We start from the raw sequence: 21,782 nt of genomic DNA, 5'->3' as shown, positions 1-21,782 counted from the left end.
GCTCGGATGACCGAGACTCGGATAATCGCGAGTCTACTGTACCTAAATTTGTTTGTTTAGCTTGTTTTATCAAAGTTATCGGGAAGAAACCGATAAATTTTTATTTGAACTAGAATAAATTTAAGTGGTAAAAATTTCATTCGGACAGCTATGTCCACAGGTTTTAATTGATCAATTTTTAGAGTATTGATTTTGATAATAAAAGATATTTCTGTATGCTTATTTTATATTTCTATGTATTTCCCTTTCCTATTTTTCTCCCGATAAGAACCAACTAAGAGATACTGAAACCACGAGAGAAGATAAGTATAACATAAGATAATTTAGATATTTTTTTTGTATTATAAAAAGGCACCCTGAGATTTTTTCTTAATTTTTTTGTATGATTTGCGACAATTGGATAATTGATTAAATAATTAATTGGAGTAATCAAATAAAGACTAATTGATATAAAAGTAATAAAAAGTAGATCACAACAATATATTGAATAATTGTGGAGATAGTATACATCCCTGTCTGACACTCCGTTCTGAATGAAATTCGTTTGAAAGTGTGTCAAACGCTTTAACTGATCCAGTAGTGTGTTCGTATAGTTCAGTTATAAGCGAAATAAGGTGTTGTGGTACGCCTACTTCTTTTAGTATTCGCCATAAGTGTCTTCACTTGACCCTGTTGAACGCTTGACGATAATTTATAAAGCATATGTACAGTAGATAGAATATTGAATTCCCTAGATTTTTCGATTTTTTGTCTTATATTCAACAGGTGTTCTCGAATACCTCTAACTTTGGTAAATCCAGTTTGCTCTTGCGGCATTTCTCTTTGAAGGAATGTTTTTAGTCTCTCATTGATTATATGTAGCATTATTTTACTGGAATGCGATATAAGAGAAATAGTTCTATAATTGTCGCATTTATGGAAGCTGCCTTTTTTATGAATTGTCGTTACTGTAGATTTTGTCCAGTCTTCAGGCCATTGTTTAGAATGCCATATTTGGTTACAGAGTCGATGAAGTAATTTTACGCCAGTTTCTTCTGTGGCTTTGAGCATTTCTGCTGTTATCATATTAGGACCTGGTGCTTTATTACATTTGAGCTTACTAATCGCCAGTCTTACTTCATTTTCAAGTGTATCCGGTTCTTCTTTCATCTTGTCAGGGATTTGGTTAACAAGTTCTTGGCGTTCATCATCTTTATATAGGTCCCTGCAATACAATCTCCATATCTCTGCTATATCTTCTCCGTTTGTTCTCAGAGTTCCAGTGTTGTCTTCATTGGCCCAAGTTCTGGCTTTGAAGTCTCTTGTCAGGTAGGTGCAAAGAGTAGGTAAACATCCATTTAAAATGCATGGTGCTCGTTATAATGTCAATGTCGTCTTTAGGTCAGCTGTAAACAAGGCCAGGATAGCCATGATGATTTCCAATCTCTAATAGGAGTGGCACAAGAAGAATAAGTGCTCGTAATCAGGGGTTTTGCCAACATAAAATAAATATTTTTTTCAAAAAATATTTTATTACAATCAAATTTACACTATTTTGTAAAGATATACAAAAGTTTGTACACTGTTTTTATCTCCTATACCTATATCTTTTAAAGTGGAACCACAGTTGGAAGATGTTATTGTGAAACTGGCACCTGAACCCTCTTTTATACGAATACTCCCACTCTCTATTGACAATCTTGAAAGCAATATCTTCATACGGAGGCCCAGCATGAAACCTCAATATGGCAAACTCTTTATTTTCTGGGCAAGGAGTGAGAAAATACTCTGGGGTACTACTTTTGTCTATTAAATCAGGATAGAATATGTTGAACTTGTATCCCTGCACGATTTTAGGAGGGGGATTGTCCATATCATAATGTGTTTGATTGTATTTGTTCCATTCGAATCCAGTGTGTACTCTATTAAAGTACCTGGGTTTCCTAGGACGGTATTTGTCGGACCAAAGATAGACTTGGCTGTCCAAAGCTTGCTCTACAGAGAACTGTGCCTCGTCTCCATCCATGCCTTTACGAGCCTCTTTTTGTAGCATCAACTCCTCCTTCGTTATAACATTTTCCACAGTTTTACCTTTACCGACAACCTGAAAAAAACCAAAATTAATATCACAATATATTAGTTTAATAACCCAGATAGCATGTAAACTTGTGGCAAGTTTGATTCTTCTTTGATTTTTCATTGCTGCATCAAATATGACCAGGCAAGTTTGTGACAAGTTTGCTGCAATATTGTTATGACAAAGATGATTATTCACGTTTGTAGCAACTTTGCTGCAAGCTTAGCTTTGCACAGCCCGGTTCGATTCGGTTTTCGTTCGGCGCCCCGACTGATGTCCCGCCCACGACAACGAAAGTGTTGCCACCCGGAGGGAAATTTGTGTGTTTGCTAGAATTTTCAACATACAATTAATAAAGTTATCTCAAAAGGGAATTTTTGCTCCAGTCTAAATTGCACAATATTTAAAAAAATCAAAATATTTGAAAATAATTCAACATATTTTCGCAGATTTTGTAAATAGGAGCGATTTTTTTCAAAAAAGTGAGAATTTTTAAGGTAAGTTGAGGGAAAAAGCTTACTCGATGTCTGGCAACACGGGAAAAATAATCTGCTACGCGTACGCGGTGATAGTTTGTTGTTGTGGGTTGTGGTTATGTTGATATTTTTCTTCAAGTTTTTTACAACTTAAATTTTCCGTACAATTCTCCAAAACTATTACCTTAATTATTATTACTAAGCTGAAGCCTATTTTCTTCATTGTTAATAGACCAAACTGCATGCTTACTGCATTACAGATAGTTCCTACTCATTTTGCTCTGGTCAACTCTGGTGGCATTGAGGTAGAGGTAAGTCTTTTTATGTTTTTTGTAGCTTCTAACTGTACTCACATACTATTTAAAATAAATTATATATTATAAAATAGATATAATAAATAAATTTTAGGTTTTATTGTAAAATTGTTACTTTAACATTTTTTACCTCTTTTAATAACATAGATTAATTCTGTTCACACAGCAAGAGTTTTTAACAATTTCTATTTATTTCAGAGCTGATAGACAAAACCAAGCATCGTAATCTGAAGCTAGGGTGTTTAATGTAAGTTCCAATGAATAATTTTATACAATAGATTGTATTTTAGTCGAGTGATTAATAAATAGTTATATAAAATGGTGTTGTATTTTTTATTCACATTGTTTTATTCAAATTGTGGCTAGTATCTCAAAACCAAGCTTAAGCAAGTTTGTATCAAGTTTGATAAAACAAACTTCATGCAACAAAACAAAAACAAACCTTCAGAAAGTTTGTTATATCAAGTTTGTATCAAGTTTGAAAAAACAAACTTCATGCAAGTTTGTCACACTCCAACTAGCAAGTTTGATTTAACCTTGCTGCAAGCTTGCAAAGTTGCCATGGCAAACCTGCAGCAAGCTTTCATGTTTGATGTATCAAACTTGTTGCAAGTTTGAAACAAGTTTATATTGTTATCTAGGAAACTCTTATTATTAATAAAAAACAACCAACACTTAAAGTTACAAAATCTACAACTAAAATCATTTCAAAGCTTCAAATGCTGCTGAACTCAAAACAAAGTAATCTGAGCATACCTGAATTCTTGCAAATTCCAATCTTTTCAGATCATCTTCTTCTATAACAACAATGGTTCCTGGTTCTATTTCGTCAGGAGTAAGAAACTTGGGACTATATCCACCAGCTTCATAGGCATCAAAACACTCATTCAGCCATGAATTAGCTGCTTCCTCATCTGCAGGTTCCTCCTCATTATTTTCCTGCAAAAAATGGTATAAACTTACATGTACAACTACTGACTTACATAGATCAGTCCAGTCTGTAAATTACCTTATCATCAGGTTCCTGAGAAGGCCCAGGCTTTGGTTCTTGCACATCTTTCGTTGGAGCTTCCTCGCCTCCACTGGAATGACTTTCACTTGGAGCTGTTACAATGATGGCTTGTTCAGCTTTCAAGACTTGAAGTTTTCTCCTCAAACTTTCTTGATGTCTATCTCGTAGTCTTGCTCTAGCCATGTGCGCTTTAAGTTGTGATAACAGAGATTCCCAGTAACCTATATCAATACCATCAGCTTTGCCGCTAATTTTTCCCTCTATTTGCTTTTCCAAAGCTGCTAACTGGACAGCGGTTTTACCTAAAATAGAAGAAATTACATTTAACTTTGTGAATAAGTTACAATTTTCCCGAAAAGTCAAAAAATAAAATACTGATTTAATACTAGACAGATGGCAATGGTCCTATGTAATCCCTGTGATATTAGAAAAATATGATAAAAGTCATGTATATGGTTTTTGGGGCATATGGATAGATGAAGAAAAAGAAATACTTAACACTATGAAGGAAAGAAAAATAAGCTACTTTGGTCACACACTAAGAAATGAAAAGTATGAGTTGAGGTGATTGGTTATACAAGAGAAATTATAAGGAAAAAGAGAACCAGGGAGATGATGAGATGACACACATCGTGGTTGAAAGATTTAAAGCAGAGAAGTGGAAAAGCAACAATAGAACTCTTCTATACTAAAGAATAATGTTACATTTGCATCGAACTACCAACAATTTGATATTTTGAAACTAATACAACTAAAACCCCATAAAACGAAATAAAATTACAAGTTTTTCAAAACCTGCTTAATTTTGTAGCCAATTTTATATAAATCCCTATAAATTTTGGCACTAAGTTCGAAATCGTAACAATAATCTAGTGTTGCTAAGCTACAATGTAGCTTGGTAACTGTCAACTCCGGTAAATAATTTTTGAATTGTCATTTTTTCGACAATGTTCAATATAACGTGGAAAATAGAATATTGTAGTGAAAGAAGCAGTCATTCATAAGTTTTTCACCAATGATTGCACAAAAGTCAAGCCTCATGTCATAATCACAATATTGTAAGGTGTGAATAAATTTTGGTTTGAAGGGATGAATGTTGTTTTGCTCGAATATTTTCTGTAACTAACTTTTGCTAAAGCCAACTTCTGCTGCTCTTTTTCGTAAACTTACCTTTAGATTTTCCCTTACTGACTACATAGCTTGCATCATCGTCCTCATTATACGTTGTTTTCGATCTTTTTCTGTTTTCAACAGATCTTGTCTCATTGAATTTCTTCAATTTATTTCAATCAGTTTCTTCAATCCATTTCACATAACGAGTATAATATCTCGATATTTTTCATTGAACATTTCAATCGCATGTCGGTACAAAACAACTCCAATTACATAGCACTTTACAATATAAATTCTTTGTTGGATGGTTAACATTATCTTATCGAAAAAAAAATAACAATTCGCAAATTATTTATCGGAGTTGACAGTTATTCAGCTACATTGTAGCTTAGCAACACTAGATTATTGTTAAGGCTATGGGTACATAATTCGCAAATATTTTACGTGTATCCCTACTTTTTCTGTCTTTACACGGCAAATTACGTGTAGTAAAATTCACACTGGTATGGATATGTAAACATTACTAGAATGTCATTCTACTTGAAAATGTCATAATTAATTTAAAAAGATGGCTTTTGAATGTTCTTGGACAACTGTTATTTTTATAATTGCAAATTATTAATTCAGTTAATAAATGTGATAATTTTTTCACTAACTATGTTTTCAGTGATTGTAATAATTTATTTGTACAACAAAAACTAATAATCAATCGAGAAAAGAGGAAAAGTGTTAAAGTGATTTTTTAATAATATATTGTTATTATGGAACGCTTACAATTTTGAACATCTCTAACAACAAAATACTTGGATCTCAGGATATATCTGATGTATTCTCTGCTTGGATCTTCCACAAATAATACACAATAAATAACTTTTTATTAAGTTCACGTCTTTAATCAATTATTTATCAAATACACTATATATCAATAATATTTAATCAATTTCTCAAAATATTCCCGATGCAATGTCAAATATTTAAAATTGTCACTGATTGTCAGTGTGTGACTGACAATATATGCTGACAATATTATATTCGGCTGAGTGCGTTGTAAGACAAAGACAGATTTGGAAAATATTACCACGGCATTGTGTTCATTTTTTTCGAATCCTGAAAAAACCAATAAATATTTTTGAAAAATTTAAACGCAGAATGAAACACTAAATTATTACCGAGGGCCGAAAGTCCCTTAGAATAAATAAAAAGTTTATTTTGAATGAGATATTTGAAATTAAAAATCACACTAAATTTTCCCTTAGTTTTTCACCCCTGTAACTTATTAAAATAAACATTATAGAAGTTCTCAGGGACTTTCGGCCCTCGCTAATAACGTAATCTTTCATTCTGTATTTAAATTTTTCAAAAATACTTATTAGTTTTCTCAGGATTCGAAAAAAATGAATCCCCATTTGAATAGCATTGCAGCCGAAAATACGTACCGATCCTCTTAAGATTTCAAACTTAGTGCAAAAATTTATAGGGATTTACACAAAATTGGCCACAAAATTAAGCAGCTTTTGAAAAACTTGAATTTTATTTCGTTTTATGGGGTTTTAGAACAAGCAAAACTTTTTATAAAGAACAACATTTTTCGCTAAAATTGAAAATAAAACAGTTTTTTTTCTTGGACACCCCATCCGTGGACACACTGTATAATAACCATAAAAAAGCAGCTTCATAAAACTACACTCTATAATTTTCATCAACAACCAATTAGAAAGATAATTTCGTTGTATGATACCTACTTTAAAAAAATGACCTTCAGTAATTAATTACCTTTAAATACGGAAGTAACATCTCCAGCTACTGACTGATGTATACCTTCTCTTCTATTCAAACCTAAATCAAAATCATTCTGTTTTTCCAGCTTCCTAAGCTTCTGCAACTCATCTTCCACTATTACAGTTATATCATTCCAATAATCCAAATTTTTCCCCCTTTCTAACTCTTTATAGACCTTAATATCCTCTACTAGATCTTCTAAATCTTTGATATGTAAACCGTTTAGGTATGTGTAAGGTTCATGCATTTCAACAGCATCTACCTCTTCTTCCGCACTTATATATTTGGCTAACAAATCTATGGGTTTGGCTCTGCCATCTTGGATTCTTATATGTGATCTCAGTCTTGCTTGTTCCAGATGGAACTTATCTTCTTGCCTCTCCCACTCTTCAAATTGTGCTGCTTCCTTGCTTCTTTGGAGCATCTGGGTTTCTTCGTCCCTCTTCTGTCTTTCTAATTCTCTTTCTAGACGTCTCTTTTTTACTTTTTCCAGTTCTCTTTTGTTTTCTTCTTGTTTCATCCTGTTTATTGCTTCGATTTCTTCTTGACTAACACCTGTGAACAAAAAATCATTAAGTAAATGGTTGATACCATAAATTTACTATATAGTTATAAGTATATCACAAAAAATCAAGGAAAATAAAGGCAATACAAAATAAAAATTTAATCTTTAACACATTGACTGCCAACTACAATATAACTTGCAGATTGTGTTCTATTCCAGGATACCATCTACTAGTTCTTCTTCTTCTCATATAACTACAACCCAGTGTGGGTCTTGGCTAGTGTTGCCAGGTCCGATTTGTTTTTAATCGGTACATACGCAAAAACAAATCGGGATTTAGGGTTGTAGATCGGGACAAATAAACAACAATAGCCCAGTAGTAAATAAAAGTCTCTAGCATTAAAACTAAGCGAGTTACGCTCAAAATAAAGTTGGCTCCTTTTTTGGTAAAAAAAAATCGTGAAAATTTTCCTCTATTTAGCATCGAAAATAAAATTAATTGTTAGCGCTTTACCATTTACTTTATATGTGTATTAGTTTTGTGCTTAGTTTTGAAAAAAAATGCTGTTATAGTAAACAAAAAATTTCCTAAAATATTGGAAAATGCACTTTTTTCAAAATAACTTAAAAGTATTAGGGATACTAAAAATCTCAAGGAGTAAAAATTAGGTAGGTTTTGCTTTTATAAATATGATAGATTCATTTTGTTTTTCTGTTAGACAAAAATTGGTTCAAATATGGCTGTTCATATTTTGCATACACTCGTGATTAGTGACTCGTTCAGGCTCTTTCAATCATGTAAAAATACATAAGTAAAGTAAATTGTTTGTAAAGTGGTAACAATTAATTTCACTTAGTTTTGATGCTAGAAACTTTTTTAAAACATAAAATTAAAGCTTTAATAAAAAAGTTTTAATTGGTCTTTCCCAAAAAGTGCTTAATTTCTTGGTTATTTCGCGTTGAAATATTTGATTTGGAATTTGACGAATAAAAACGTATTTTTCATGAGCTACAACTTTGCTTTTGCTGGGTCTATAGACTTTACGAGTTCACAATTATTTTTTTCATTTTTTTTTATATTATGCTACATTTTTGCTAAAAATATTTTTGTCGAAAAATAAACATTTTCATTCGTAAATAACTCGAAAAGTATTAAGCAAGTTAAAATTCTATAGAACTAAAATTGCTTAGAATTAGTCAATTTATCCATCTCCGGACTTATTTTAAACATGCGGTTTTTCACCCCCAACTAGGGGTGACTGTCACCCCTGAGTAAAAGCAACCAACGGTACAAGTCGTCCAAATTTTCATGCAATTCGGAGTTGATCCTGAAAATTACACGGTATCACCGTATTTCCCGTTCATTTACTGGACTACAAGGTGTTTCTATAATCTGTATTTAATCCTACATAGTAATAATAATCAGACGAAATTACAAAAAAAATCGTAGATTAGGTAAATTATTTATTTTTTATTAAAATTATATTTTTCATTTGATTTTGCCGCTTTTAGAAGTGCCTTGTTTTTATAACATAGTTATAAAATTCACTGTAAGTCCTCCTGAAATTGGTTTTCGTGGGTGAAAATCGGGACATTTAGTGTCCCGATTAGCTACAAATCAGTACGTGTCCCCAGACCCCTGAAAATCGGGACGCCCCGCGCAAATCAGGACACCTGGTAACGCTAGTCTTGGCTGAAAAAAGAATTCCAGAAGTAGGTAGAGAAATTATGCACATATTTTTAGTGGTGATCTAAGACACTATCCTAATAAAAAATTGATAACATTAAAATTATTAGACAAAAGAACCAAAATGACTATACAACATTAATAGGGAACTTGCACATTTTTTTTTATTAGATAATAATGTTCAGTTTTGTTTAAAAATGAGATTTCCAAAATTTCACGCTTCAAAAACTCACAATAACTTAGAAATACATATTTAAAGTCTTCTGCGGTATAAAATAAATCAAACGGCCCGTGACGTCACATAGTTTTGCATTAGTTTTGATTATGGTTATATTTCGCTGTGTCTAAGTACACACTAACGTGTACGCAAATAAAAAAGATAGATAGACGCGAATTAAACTTCATTAAGTGAGTGACGTCATTATTTAGCTTGCGCAGTGACTATATATTTTGGTACATGCTATTTTGATATGTTTAGTGTTTGTTTGATAGAAAAATATTTGTTAAGGGAAGGGAAGCAGAACTATTCAGATGTTTCAAACTTAATTGTAATAAATCAATGTATATATATATAAAAGTATATATTTAGGTTAGCAAAATAATTATATGTATTTAATTGACATGACATGTAGGTACAAAATATTGCTAAAATAATTTTTATACGTAAGTGAATTATTATAATCAACTATTCTAAATGCAAAATAAGCCACAATTTAACTAAAAAAATTATTTTATTAACGTTTCGTTGTCCAAATCGGATGTCATTGTCAAAATACAAAAATTAGTCAGATTAAATAAATTATTAGAAAAAATTTTTTACTAAGCAACAACATTTTTGTTTAATTTAATAATATTTTGTATTTTGACAACAACATCTTGTTTAGACGTTGAAACGTTAATAAAATCAATTTTTTAGTTAAATTGTGGCTTAGTTCCCATTTAGAATAGTTGATTACAAAAATGCCACAAGGATAATAGCTTCAGAACAAGTTAATTATTATTGTGAAAGCTTTAGGTCTTCCTTTTATTTTAATCTTGGAGGGTAATACTAGGTCTGTTCGTACAGGAATCAGAAACTATCACTGACTATCAGCAACTGCACGACGCATGCGTGTTTCAATTGTGCGAACGCTAATATTGAAACACGCATGCGTCGTGCAGTTGCTGATAGTCAGTGATAGTTTCTGATTCCTGTACGAACAGACCTACTATGTCATTTGGACGGCGTTATGCATAACTCGACCAAGCGCCATTTCTTTAATATCGAGATAACAGCGGATTCTGGTGACACATAGCTAAAACTATCTTGGAAAAAATCCCTGTTATTGTCACGTTAACGGTTACTAAGAAAAACAAAATTAAACTAAGGGACATTAATCCACTTACCATTAAGCGACCATTAAGCAACCAAGAAATGAAAAACTTTGAAGCCATTTATCTCAAAACTATGTTTTGGCGCTTGGTCGAGTTATGCATAAGGCCGTCCATTTATAACTAAAAAAAATATATATTAATTTATAGTCTCTTATCTTTTTCGTACTGTTTTAAAATGTTCTTAAACTCATTAAAAGAACTAAATAATTGTCCACACTCCATAGTTAATTTAAAAACAAACACTAAACAAATAAAAAATAAGAAATCACTGACAACTTTTTTATTTGCGTACACGTTAGCATATACCTAGACACAACCTTATATTTAGGTATATTCTTCTTCTCTTTCTTTAGTTTATTGGCCTCCACCTACTTGGGTATTTGGCCAGCTCATCGTTGTGGAATAAGTCAAAAATATTTATATTCTAATGATATTTATCGTATGTCATTGTAATAATATATACCAGTTTGTTAAAATTGGAGTTTTATACTGTTTTTGAAGGAAAGGAACGAAGGTTTACTATTGGAAATAAAGCCATTTTGTAAAAGTACATGTTTTCTATGAATAGGTCAAACGATCAAAAACACTTGTAACCTCAAATAAATGTATTTTCTACTGACGTTTATAACGTCTAATTTAAAATTCTGTTTACTTTGTGGGAAAAATGTAAATGTACAACCCAGTGACGTCACGACACGTTTTGGACCACCTGTTTTAATTTGAATTTTTAATCGCCTTTGGGGGCCAAACGAAAGACAAACAAAACTTTTTTATCTTTGATACATGTTTTAAATTATGTTCTGTTGTGATTTATAACATTTTTTTCGAATTTAAAAATTTATGCAAGTTCCCTATTAGACCTATGATTGTAAATCCTGGATAATGACAAAAAACCATGAAGCCCAACTCAACATTTGAGAGAAAGATACTGACAAAGGTATATGGCCCAGTGCAAAAAAAGGACGGTACATGGAGAATCAGGAGAAATAATGAAGTTAATGAATTAAATGAAGGGTACGTTATTGTAAGATTTGTGAAATGTCAAAGACTGTCATGACTGGGACCTGTCAAGAGACAAGAAGATACAAAAACAACAAAGAAAATATTACAATGGAAGCCAATAGGAAGATGAAAAAAAGGAAAGCCCAGAACGAAATAGTTGGAAGTCAACCTGAAAACTATAAATGTAAGACAATGGTGGAGAAGGGTACAAGAGACATGGGTATGAGGAGAGATTGTACGAGGGGTCTTAATGGAAGGACAACATAGTGACATAGTCAAAGTCAGACAGGCATAGACCCATCCACTGTCATGGTCATGATGCCAAAAGAAGAAGAATGTCTAAATAAGTGATCTAATATTAATTAAACAAATAAGAACCTATTTATCTTCATATGTTTTACCTTTCAATCCTTCTTTGTTTAACTTCTTGGACCACACAAATGTAGACAACAAGTTTCCATCCCCGAAAGGATTGTCACTGTTTGTATAATGTAAATACTCGTTATCCCAGCCCATTCTCTCTTTCCTGGATCTCTCTTTGTTCTCCTTCTTTACGAGCCGCCTCATTCTCTTCTCCTCTGCTGTTTCAGTAGCTTTGATTAGTTCTTTTTGCTTCTTCCTTTCTTCTCCAAGTCTAATTCTTTCTTTTGTGAGCTTTTCCAGCAATTTTACTGAATTATCAGAGCTGTCGCTGTTCGAGCTGGATTCCTCAGAACTGCTCCTGGATCTTTTTTTCTTTTTCTTTGATTTCTTACGTTTTTCTTTGCTTTTATCGCTACTTCTATCCCTTGTGTCTGGATATTTTTCTTTTCCTTTTGAATGTTTGGAATATTGCTTTTTTTTATTACTATCCTCGGAACTATTTGAAATTGACCGATCTCTTTGTTTTCGACTACGTTCCATTTTATTTTGTAGACTTCTTTAGACCTAAAAATATAATAATAATATTTAATTTTAAATATTAAAATTTTATGGTTATTTATAAACGTCAGGCACACAGATTTTTGACAACATCAGACATCACAGAACTTCAGTCGCCATATTTGACATTTGACACTGACAAATGTCAGACATGCACCGAATTTGATTGAACAAAGAAACACTTACATCTCGTAACACGAGTTGAAAGAGACAGAGATAGTTAAAAAAAGGATCCGTTTGGCGTTTACGTTTGTGATTTGTGAAACATAACCTAAATTAAAAATAGATAAAATTTTGTTATCTGGTCCTAGAAAATAGAAAACAAACTGTATTGAAAAAGTATTACTGTGTAGTAACATGGTAATTCGAAGTTCTAAATTTTGTTTATTGTAGTTCTACTTGTTGTCTTAAATACAAAATAAACAAAAATGGATCAAATGCTCCCTAGTCCGGGATTTAGTATCCCAAGTATAGGTGAGTAATAAGTAATAATATGTTATCAATATCAGTGTTATTTTACGGTAATATCGAAGTAGTTTAGTATCCTAAATATATCCTAACAATTTTTGTAACCTATTTTTTTATATCTTAACTATCAACCCTACTACAAGTTACCTCTTTCTGTTACCATTAATTTCAACATAATATACTCTGAGGAGATCTTTCAAGAAGCAGTAGAAGATGTTGAAGCCGGATTTTTAAATTTTCAATTAACGGAGAATGTATTAACATCAGATTCCGGGATGCAATTTTACAAAACATACCCGCTCTCAGTCACACCATGAGGAACAGCAAAATATATGGATTGCTGCAACTAATTTTACAGGTAAAAATAGAAGGACCATGCATAAAGTAAAGTCTCGTGATATTTCAAACAGCCCGCAGTACATTATTTTGCGCATATAGAAAGTTATTCCATGGAAAACGCACATATGAAACTATTGTCAGTTACAATGTTGTTGTACAACAATTGAATTGGATGGGCACTAAAAGAAGAAGCAGTAACAACATCAGATGATTAAATATTTAATATTCGCTGTGTGCAAGTACTTGGAGGGGATATGAGAAACAACCGTGTATGAATAGCGGAGAAATCTTGCAACTTTCTTAAATAATTCATTGTCACATTGACAGATATTTCATATCTACTGTCAATGAAGAAGAAAAATTAATGTTGCTCCACAATATTGATATGATATGCAATTATTATATAAAAGTAAATTTAATTGTATTTTGCTTGTAGTTGTGCATTTTAACTCTTTGACTGCGGGAACCGCATATTTGCGTAATTTCAGTAGTGCACAAGATGTGCGGGAAATGCATATATATGCAACAGGGCTAACCGCTTTGCTGCGGTTAGCGATTATTTGCGTATAGACAAATATAACGTAAACAAAATATAAAATATAATGTCATCAGATGGTTTCTGAATGAATGGGCGTGAACCGCCCACCTAAAGTGCCTCGAACGGGATGAGGTTCCCGCAGTCAAAGGGTTAATAATTAATTTTATTTACTACTTACATACAATTGTTTACCTTTTAATAACATAACGACGGTTAAACTGCAAAACCTCGTAAGTCGATTTTTGGTCCATTATTACTTTTATAATCAACTATTTTTAATGGGAATAAGCCACAATTTTACCAAAAAAATTATTTTATTATCGTTTCGAAGCCCAAATCGGGTTTTGTTGTCAAAATACAAAAAACAGTAGTATTTTGTATTTTGACAACGAAACCCGATTTGGGCTTCGAAACGTTAATAAAATAATTTTTTTGGTAAAATTGTGGCTTATTCCCCTTAAAAATAGTTGATTATAAAAATGCCACAAGGAAATAGCTTCAGAACAACATTACTTTTATACTTTGTTGGTTTATATTTTTACATATCTTTTCAACTATGAAAGCTTTTAAGTCAATATTTAAATTTAATGGTAGTAGCGACATCTACAAAAACCTTATAAGTAAGATTTTAAGTTACAAAACCTTGTAAGTTGCATTTTTATGAGACAAAACCTTGTACGTTCAATGACAGTTTAAGATTTTAAGTAACAAAACCTCGTAAGTCACTCTTTGACAAAAAAACACAATATTACTGAATTTTACTTAATGGTAATGGAATCGTTACCTAAAAAGAACCCTACACACACAAAACGAATAAATTGAATCTTACATAAAGAAGCCAAAATGTTTTTCGTCTCTCCTATAAAGTTACATAAAACTGACTTACGAGGTTTTGCAGTTTAACTGTCGATAACCTTAATATTACTTTTTCTTCTTATAATTTTGTTGGGCTATGGCCTATGTTGAGCAATTGTCCAGCAACCAGGACTAATATAATTGGCCAATATAATTAAAAGTGCTAAAAATGTTGCTGAGCTATGAAACCAGGTGTCGTTTTTTTGAACTTGCACAGTCCCAATACAGTACACCTAGATACCTATTGAATGTTGTTTGATACCATATTTATAATTGACGTTATTTGCTCAAAATATATAAAATTTTTATGCAAATAAAAATTATTCTAATTATTCTATTTACGTTCCTTAACAGGTTGTTGCCGAACACACCTATAGACATGCTGTGTATAGGTTCAGTTTATCAAAAAAAATGTTGGTACCAACAATTATTGATATTAAAATTTTTTTTGACAATCAACGTGTTAAGCAGATTTAACTATCTCTTCCTCCAATTGAAAATTTAATTTTATAATATTTTCTAGGAACACCTCTTCATCAACCTGAGGAGGATCAACTTATCTTACCAAATGCCCTTCAACAGCAACAGCAGCAGCAACAACAGCAGATTGCGACCAGCAATTCCCAAGTACCTCCTTTGGCACCAATGGGCGGATTGACACCTACACTTGGACTTGGCATGGGCCATGCCATGTCTGTACCACAAACCAAATATGTAACTGGTTTCGCATTGCCCATGAGTTCTATGAATGCACAAACTCCCGTAAGTAGATACGAAAACATTAAAAGTTTGTTTTATTTATGTATTTCTAATCTTTAACGCCTTCACAAAATAATAAAAATGAACATAAAAAGGTAAACAATAGAAAACACTTTTACATTTTGTTTGATTAGCAACACATTTAATAAAATATATCGCAATTTTGGGGAAACACTGATGTAAGTACAAATTTGTTAATTGTTGAGAAAATGCATTTAAAGTTTTGAAAGTTAGTTAAGGCCAAAAATGATATGCAAATTAAAAGAGAAAATAGAAATTTATTGTCCACTGTTTTAGTTATTACTGTATACTTTAATATATAAAGGATTTTTTTTTGAACATATGTCTTAAAGCCGCCTAAAAGGGGAGAAAATTAGCAAATATGTCATTTTTTCTCCAAAAATTTCATAATTTTATCATTGCATACTAATGTTGTATCACACACAACTGACAATCTGACTTTGTTTTACCAAGAGAGCAGGTAAAAACGAAAATTTAACAATGCCATACATGTCATCTAGCGAAATAAAGAAGAGTTATAATTCTGACTTTGTTTCCACAGACAAATATGAGTATTAGAAATATCGTAGTGTTGATAAGTTAATTTGTGAAAAAATTGCACTTACATCAGTGTTTCCCCAAAGATGCGATATGTGTATTTACACCATATAATAGAGACATACACTTGAGGTAGAAAATGGTTAATTCAAGATGTTCTAAATTTAAAAAAAAATGCAATTTGATATGGCCTACAAAATTGCTGTTTTTATGTGGAAAAATGTGCATTTAATTTAATCTAATTTGGATTTATATTTGTAGATATAACTTACTGGTTAACTTTAATAATAAATTTAAGCAGTATATTTTCAGTTTTCTGTAGTAGTCACTCAGATTTTCAACGAAGTTCAACCAAGAATTTAGATAGCCTTTGAGAGTGCTGAAAGATGAAATTAAGGAATGTTCATAGGTCAGTGTCCATGATTTTCTCCTTATACCACCTGAAAGTTTGTTATTTTTTACGATAAGAAACTCGCATTCGCAAGAATAATAGAGACAAGAATAAAAACCCAAATAGAAACAACTATGGAAGACACACAGTGTGGATTCAGGAAGGACAGAAGCAAGACCTAATATTCACATTAAGACAAGTAAGTGAGAAGGTAATCAAGAAGAATAGAGAGATACATATGTGCTTCATTGACCTGGAAAAGGCGTTTGACAGAATTCGAAGAAAGGATGTATGAAAGACATTAAAAGAAAGGGGAGTCGACAGACACATAATAGAAATAATAAAGGATATGTACAAAAATAATACAAATACAATAAGAACCAATAACGAGGAATCCAGAGAATTTACTACAAGTCAAGGCGTCAAACAGGGATGCGTGCTGAGTCCACTGCTATTCTCAGTGGTACTAGATGAAGCGATAAAGAAAGCCAAGAGAAGAATGAGAAAACTAATATTAGGATACTGGCAAATGAAACGGACTCAACTATCGGAGCTACTATTTGCAGACGACATGATATTGATAGCAGAAAACAGAGAAGACTTACAGAGCAATCTTGAAATCCTAGAAGAAGAACTATCAAACATAAATATGAAAATTAATACAGAGAAAACGAAAACAATGATAATTTCAAATACGAGGAAAACACACACAATAGAATTAGATGGGAAACAACTAGAGCAAGTGGAATATTTTAAGTACCTAGGAGTAATAATCGAATCAAATGGTAAACAAGACATGGAAATAAACGAGAGAATGGGACGGACAGGAAGCTTATTTAACGCTATGAAAACAACATTTTTGGGGAAAAAAGAGATACCGGAGAAAGTAAAAACGGCAGTCGTTAAATCAGTAGTTAGACCAACAATCATGTATAGCAGCGAGTCATGGACATTGACGGGGAGACAAAAAGCCAGAGTCAATGCTATGGAAATGAGGTTCCTGAGGAAAATAGCAAACAGAAAGAGGACAGACAAAGACAAAATACGAAATGAAACAATTAGACAAAACCTAAAATTAGAACCAATCAATGAAAAAATAGTGCAGGGACAACTTAGATGGTTCGGGCACGTGTGTAGAATGTCGAACGAGAGGCTTACAAAACGAGTGTTCGAAACGAAAGTGCAGGGGAAAAACAAAAGAGAAAGACCAAGAGTTATGTGGGTAGATGAAATCAGGAAAGAAGTCGAGAAGAAGGGATTGACATTGGAAAGTGCAAGAAACCTAACGCCAGATCGGAAAGCATGGAGACTATAATGCCAAATTCAACTCCACCAGCCTTACACCTAAAGGTAGAAAGGCTTAGGACTAAGTAAGTAAGAAACCTGCAAAAAAAGGCATAATGGCAGGTCGTGAAAAAGAAGAATTTTGCCTTGAAAAAGCTGCGGAAAATAAGAAAATTTCGATTTTCAGAAAACGCCCCCTAGTTTAACTCGTAACTTTTTTTGTTTACCTCATATGACATTTTCATTACACAAAAAGGCATAATAAGGAATAAAATGCTGGTTGAGCACTGTATTGAAATCCCTACAGTCTATAGTGTTTTCTTTTTTGAGTCTTCATACAATTTCAATAGATCAAAGAAGTTTGAATTCAAAATTAGTTATAATGTATTTTGTGGATTTTAGCAACACACAATGAGCCCTATGGTGAATTTAGGGGGTTCAATAACTACAGGAGCTGGAGTGACTCCAACGATGGCACCTTCAACTCCTTCACCTATGACGCCAATGACTCCTCATTCTGCTGACCCTGGCATCATTCCACAGTTACAGTAAGTTGATTGCTGTGTGATTTTTACAGAAAGCAACTTTTCTTTCACAACCTAGGGAGCGTTCAAGTATTACGTAACACAGTTTGGGAGGAGGGGGGTCTTGTAAAACGTTACGGCGCGTTACATGGGGGGAGGGGGGTTCGAACAGCGCGTTACGTAACATTCATTTTTAACTTAAATGAAAAAAAACTACGGAATTTCTTTTATGTTTTACATAGACCCCTGAATTGTATTATGTTGCACCCTCACGCTCCGCTCATGTTCCGACAAGAGGACAGTAGTACCTATTCAAGTGAAAAAATCTTAAAATTTGTAACACAGATGAAGCACAGTAACATGTGTTTGTAATAATTAAAGATGGACCTCTCTCCACAACAAATTAAAAATTAAAAGATACATATGTTATTTAGAGGTTGTAGAGGGCACTACGTGTTCATAAATCATGTATGTTTTCTGAAATCGTTTTCTGCAGTAGGTATTCATTAATGTTTTAAATACGCAAATTTTCAAATTATTTAAAAATGTCTTTAAATAAAAAGCATTTAATACAAAACCCACTATATTGATACATACTTAGTTTAGAAAATTGATCGATATTAAAAAAATAATACCCTTATTTAAAGTGTGATTCCTGAATTATTAATTTCAAAGTTTTATGTGATTAATATCTTGACGAAAATTATACATAATTTCAAAATTTCACTTTGCGTTATTCATAATAGACCCTACATAATACACATTTTTGAGATGAGGTTGTTAAGCAGCTTCTAAAAACAAAAATATACAGGGTGTTTAATTAAAATTAAAGATATTGGACTATGCTAGACTTGAGTGAATCACCCTGTATATTCAAATTTATGTTTAAATAGTCCAGAGTTGAATTTAAAAGTTGACGTATCCTAGCGTTTTTATAATTTTCTAAAATAATGACACATGACAACAATTTTATTCCATAAGTGGTTTCCATACATTATAATATTTTAAATGATTCATAAAGACCATGAAATCAGATTGTTAAGCAGCTTTTAAAAATATAAAAATATACAGGGTGTTAAAAAATAAAGCGTATGGACTACGGTAGGCTTGCATGAATCACCCTGTACATTTAAATTTATGTTTAAAAAGCACACATTTTTATATATGAAAATCTACGGGTCTCAGCGTTTTTTAAAATTGATTAAAACAAGGACAGAAATAATTTTATTCCATAGGTGCCTTCTTATATATACAGGGTGTTTCAGAAAAAGGTAACACGATCTCTAAGATAGGTGAAAAACTGAAAAATAATTGGGGTTTGCTTAGTATAAGATTTTTATAACGGCATGCGTTTTCACGATACAGGGAGTTGAAGAACAAAAAGTTTTACACATTGTTTTCACTATTTTTCCGAAACTACTGGCAACATCGTATATTATTTGTTATACAAAAATTTTTACTAAGCAAAATAAAATATTGAAATAATAAATAAGTATGTTATTTTATTTTAAGTTTTTATTAAAAAAGATAAAATAGAAGAATGCATGAGAATAACAATAAAAGATGAAGCCAAAAATGTATGTAAGGATGGGGCCAAGTAGGGAAAAGGTAAATGTAAATGTAAAATTAGTAATAAAAGATTATTATTCTAAGTTTTGGGCATATTTCATGTCATGGGACATGAAATTACGATTGGCAGGGATAACCAGACACATGAACTAAAAAGAAAAATCGTTCTTGGGTGGGCAGCATTTGGAAAACTGAGAGAAACTTTTAAAAGTGATTTGCCCACATGCCTAAAGAGAAAGGTATTTGATCAGTGCGTCCTCCCAGTCTTGACGTACGGATCAGAAACACTTACCTTACCTAAAGCCTCGGCTACCAAACTAAGAGTAACGCAGAGAAGAATGGAGCGGTCAGTGTTAGGAATAACTTTGCGAGACAAAATCAAAAACGAAGAAATCAGGAGAACAAAGGTGACTGACGTCATCAAAAGGATAGCCAGGTTGAAGTGGAGATGGGCAGGACACATAGCCAGAATGACAGATGTGCGATGGACAAAAAGGTTATTGGAATGGAGGCCAAGAGAAGCGTCGGTTGACCGCCTACAAGATGGACAGACGACGTAAGAAAGCTAAATAAAAACTGGATGAGAGCGGCGCAGGATAGACGAGGTTGGAAAACGAGGGGAGGAGGCCTATGTTCAGCAGTGGATTTTTGAGGCTGGATGATGATTGTAAGTTTCTATTATTACCTCAAATGCGATTAAAATAATAACAAAGTTCTTTTACCGGGTTTCCGGTACTTTTCGTAACCTAGTTTTCCATTTAGGTTCAGATGGTCACTTGAGTGTTACGTAACGTTTAGGTAGGGGGAGGGGGTACATAAAAACGTTACGGTGCGTTACATGGGAGGAGGGGGTCAAAAATTGCGTTACGTAATACTTGAACGCTCCCCTAATACCAGCATGTGTCCACAATTTCTTAACTCGATTCTAACATATTTTTTGTTTTTCAGAAATATAGTGTCCACAGTAAATTTAAGTTGCAGATTAGACTTAAAGAAAATCGCTCTCCACGCCAGAAACGCCGAGTACAACCCAAAACGTTTCGCAGCCGTCATCATGAGGATACGTGAACCACGTACTACAGCCCTAATCTTCTCTTCGGGAAAAATGGTGTGCACGGGAGCCAAAAGTGAAGAAGACTCGAGGTTAGCAGCAAGAAAGTACGCCAGGATAATCCAAAAACTCGGATTCCCAGCGAAGTTCCTGGATTTCAAAATTCAGAATATGGTGGGCAGTTGTGACGTTAAATTCCCTATAAGACTCGAAGGGCTTGTGCTAACCCACAGCTCTTTCAGCAGTTACGAACCAGAGTTGTTCCCTGGACTCATTTACCGTATGGTAAAACCTAGAATCGTACTTTTGATCTTCGTGTCTGGCAAAGTGGTGTTGACAGGTGCGAAAGTGAGACAGGAAATATACGAAGCCTTCGATAATATTTATCCTATTTTAAAAAGTTTTAAGAAACAATGATTTGGTTCGGTGTTGGATGGTATTAGGTTTAAGATTAAATGTAAAAATTGTTTTATACCTGACTTTTTCGTTTTTGATGTAAGCTTAATGACGTTTGTGATTTTAAAAATTGATTACAATTCTGAATAATTGTACATAATGCATGAAGAGGTAATTTTAATTTTTTAATAAAAAAATAGTTAAAACTTTGTTGTCTCAATACTATACTTATTTTTCTTAAACTTATTGTGCCCGGACAAATAGACTGGAAACAAAATTGGATTTTTACCAAACTAGAGAACAGGCGGGTTAAGGAAAAACTTTGGCACTAACGACCACCTACACTGCATAAAAGGAATTATAGAAAAATTTATCGAATAAAACAGACCATTGGTAGACAGTACTCTCGTAGACTTTCGCAAAACATTTGATACGATAGAAATTAACAGCATAATGAGAGCATTGCATATGCTTACTGAGTTAGATGCCGCCTGTAAAAAAGTTTGTTTAAACATAAATTTTGGAAACACACAATACATGACAAACCTGGTAGCAAGCGAAAATCCAAAAGTCGACGTCAACGAAATAGCATTGGTCCATAAATATAAATACTTAGGGCATGAAATCCAAATTGCCAGGGACAATCAAACTGCCGAATTACAGAGAAGGATCACCTTAGCATGGGCCGCATATGGAGCTCTATCAGGCATCTTCAAGAGCAACTTGCCAAATTATTTGAAAAGGGAAGACGTTCAACCAATGTGTGCTTCCAGTCATGACTTACGGCGCCGAAACATTATCGTTACCCAGG

General features: G+C 32.9%; 2 protein-coding genes across 2 annotated transcripts; one reads left to right on the top strand and one right to left on the bottom strand.

Moving 5' to 3' along the window:
* Nucleotides 1-1,509: 1,509 nt before the first annotated feature.
* Nucleotides 1,510-12,347, bottom strand: LOC114326328 (cactin). The gene is given in 6 exon segments (XM_028274658.2): nucleotides 1,510-1,641; nucleotides 1,643-2,083; nucleotides 3,603-3,785; nucleotides 3,856-4,160; nucleotides 6,745-7,305; nucleotides 11,720-12,347. Coding segments are annotated over 6 exon segments (2,109 nt in total). The 5' UTR covers nucleotides 12,222-12,347; the 3' UTR covers nucleotides 1,510-1,524.
* Nucleotides 12,348-12,432: 85 nt separating this feature from the next.
* Nucleotides 12,433-21,180, top strand: LOC114326327 (uncharacterized). Its single transcript, XM_028274657.2, has 4 exons — nucleotides 12,433-12,713; nucleotides 14,963-15,201; nucleotides 17,834-17,979; nucleotides 20,473-21,180. The coding sequence occupies exons 1-4, from the start codon at nucleotides 12,668-12,670 to the stop codon at nucleotides 20,990-20,992; spliced, it is 951 nt and encodes a 316-aa protein (XP_028130458.1). The 5' UTR covers nucleotides 12,433-12,667; the 3' UTR covers nucleotides 20,993-21,180.
* The last annotated feature ends 602 nt before the right edge of the window (nucleotides 21,181-21,782 follow it).

This window comes from Diabrotica virgifera, chromosome 6 (assembly GCF_917563875.1).
Source record: "Diabrotica virgifera virgifera chromosome 6, PGI_DIABVI_V3a".
In the NCBI taxonomy this organism is placed as follows: domain Eukaryota; kingdom Metazoa; phylum Arthropoda; class Insecta; order Coleoptera; family Chrysomelidae; genus Diabrotica; species Diabrotica virgifera.
This window is presented reverse-complemented; position numbering and strand designations above follow the sequence as displayed.

Excerpts from the sequence above, each read along its gene's own strand:
- LOC114326327 (XM_028274657.2), top strand. The coding sequence starts at position 12,668 with ATGGATCAAATGCTCCCTAGTCCGGGATTTAGTATCCCAAGTATAG. Across the intron at positions 12,714-14,962 it reads ATTTAGTATCCCAAGTATAG|GAACACCTCTTCATCAACCT; the intron begins GTGAGTAATAAG and ends AATATTTTCTAG. Across the intron at positions 15,202-17,833 it reads CTATGAATGCACAAACTCCC|CAACACACAATGAGCCCTAT; the intron begins GTAAGTAGATAC and ends TGTGGATTTTAG.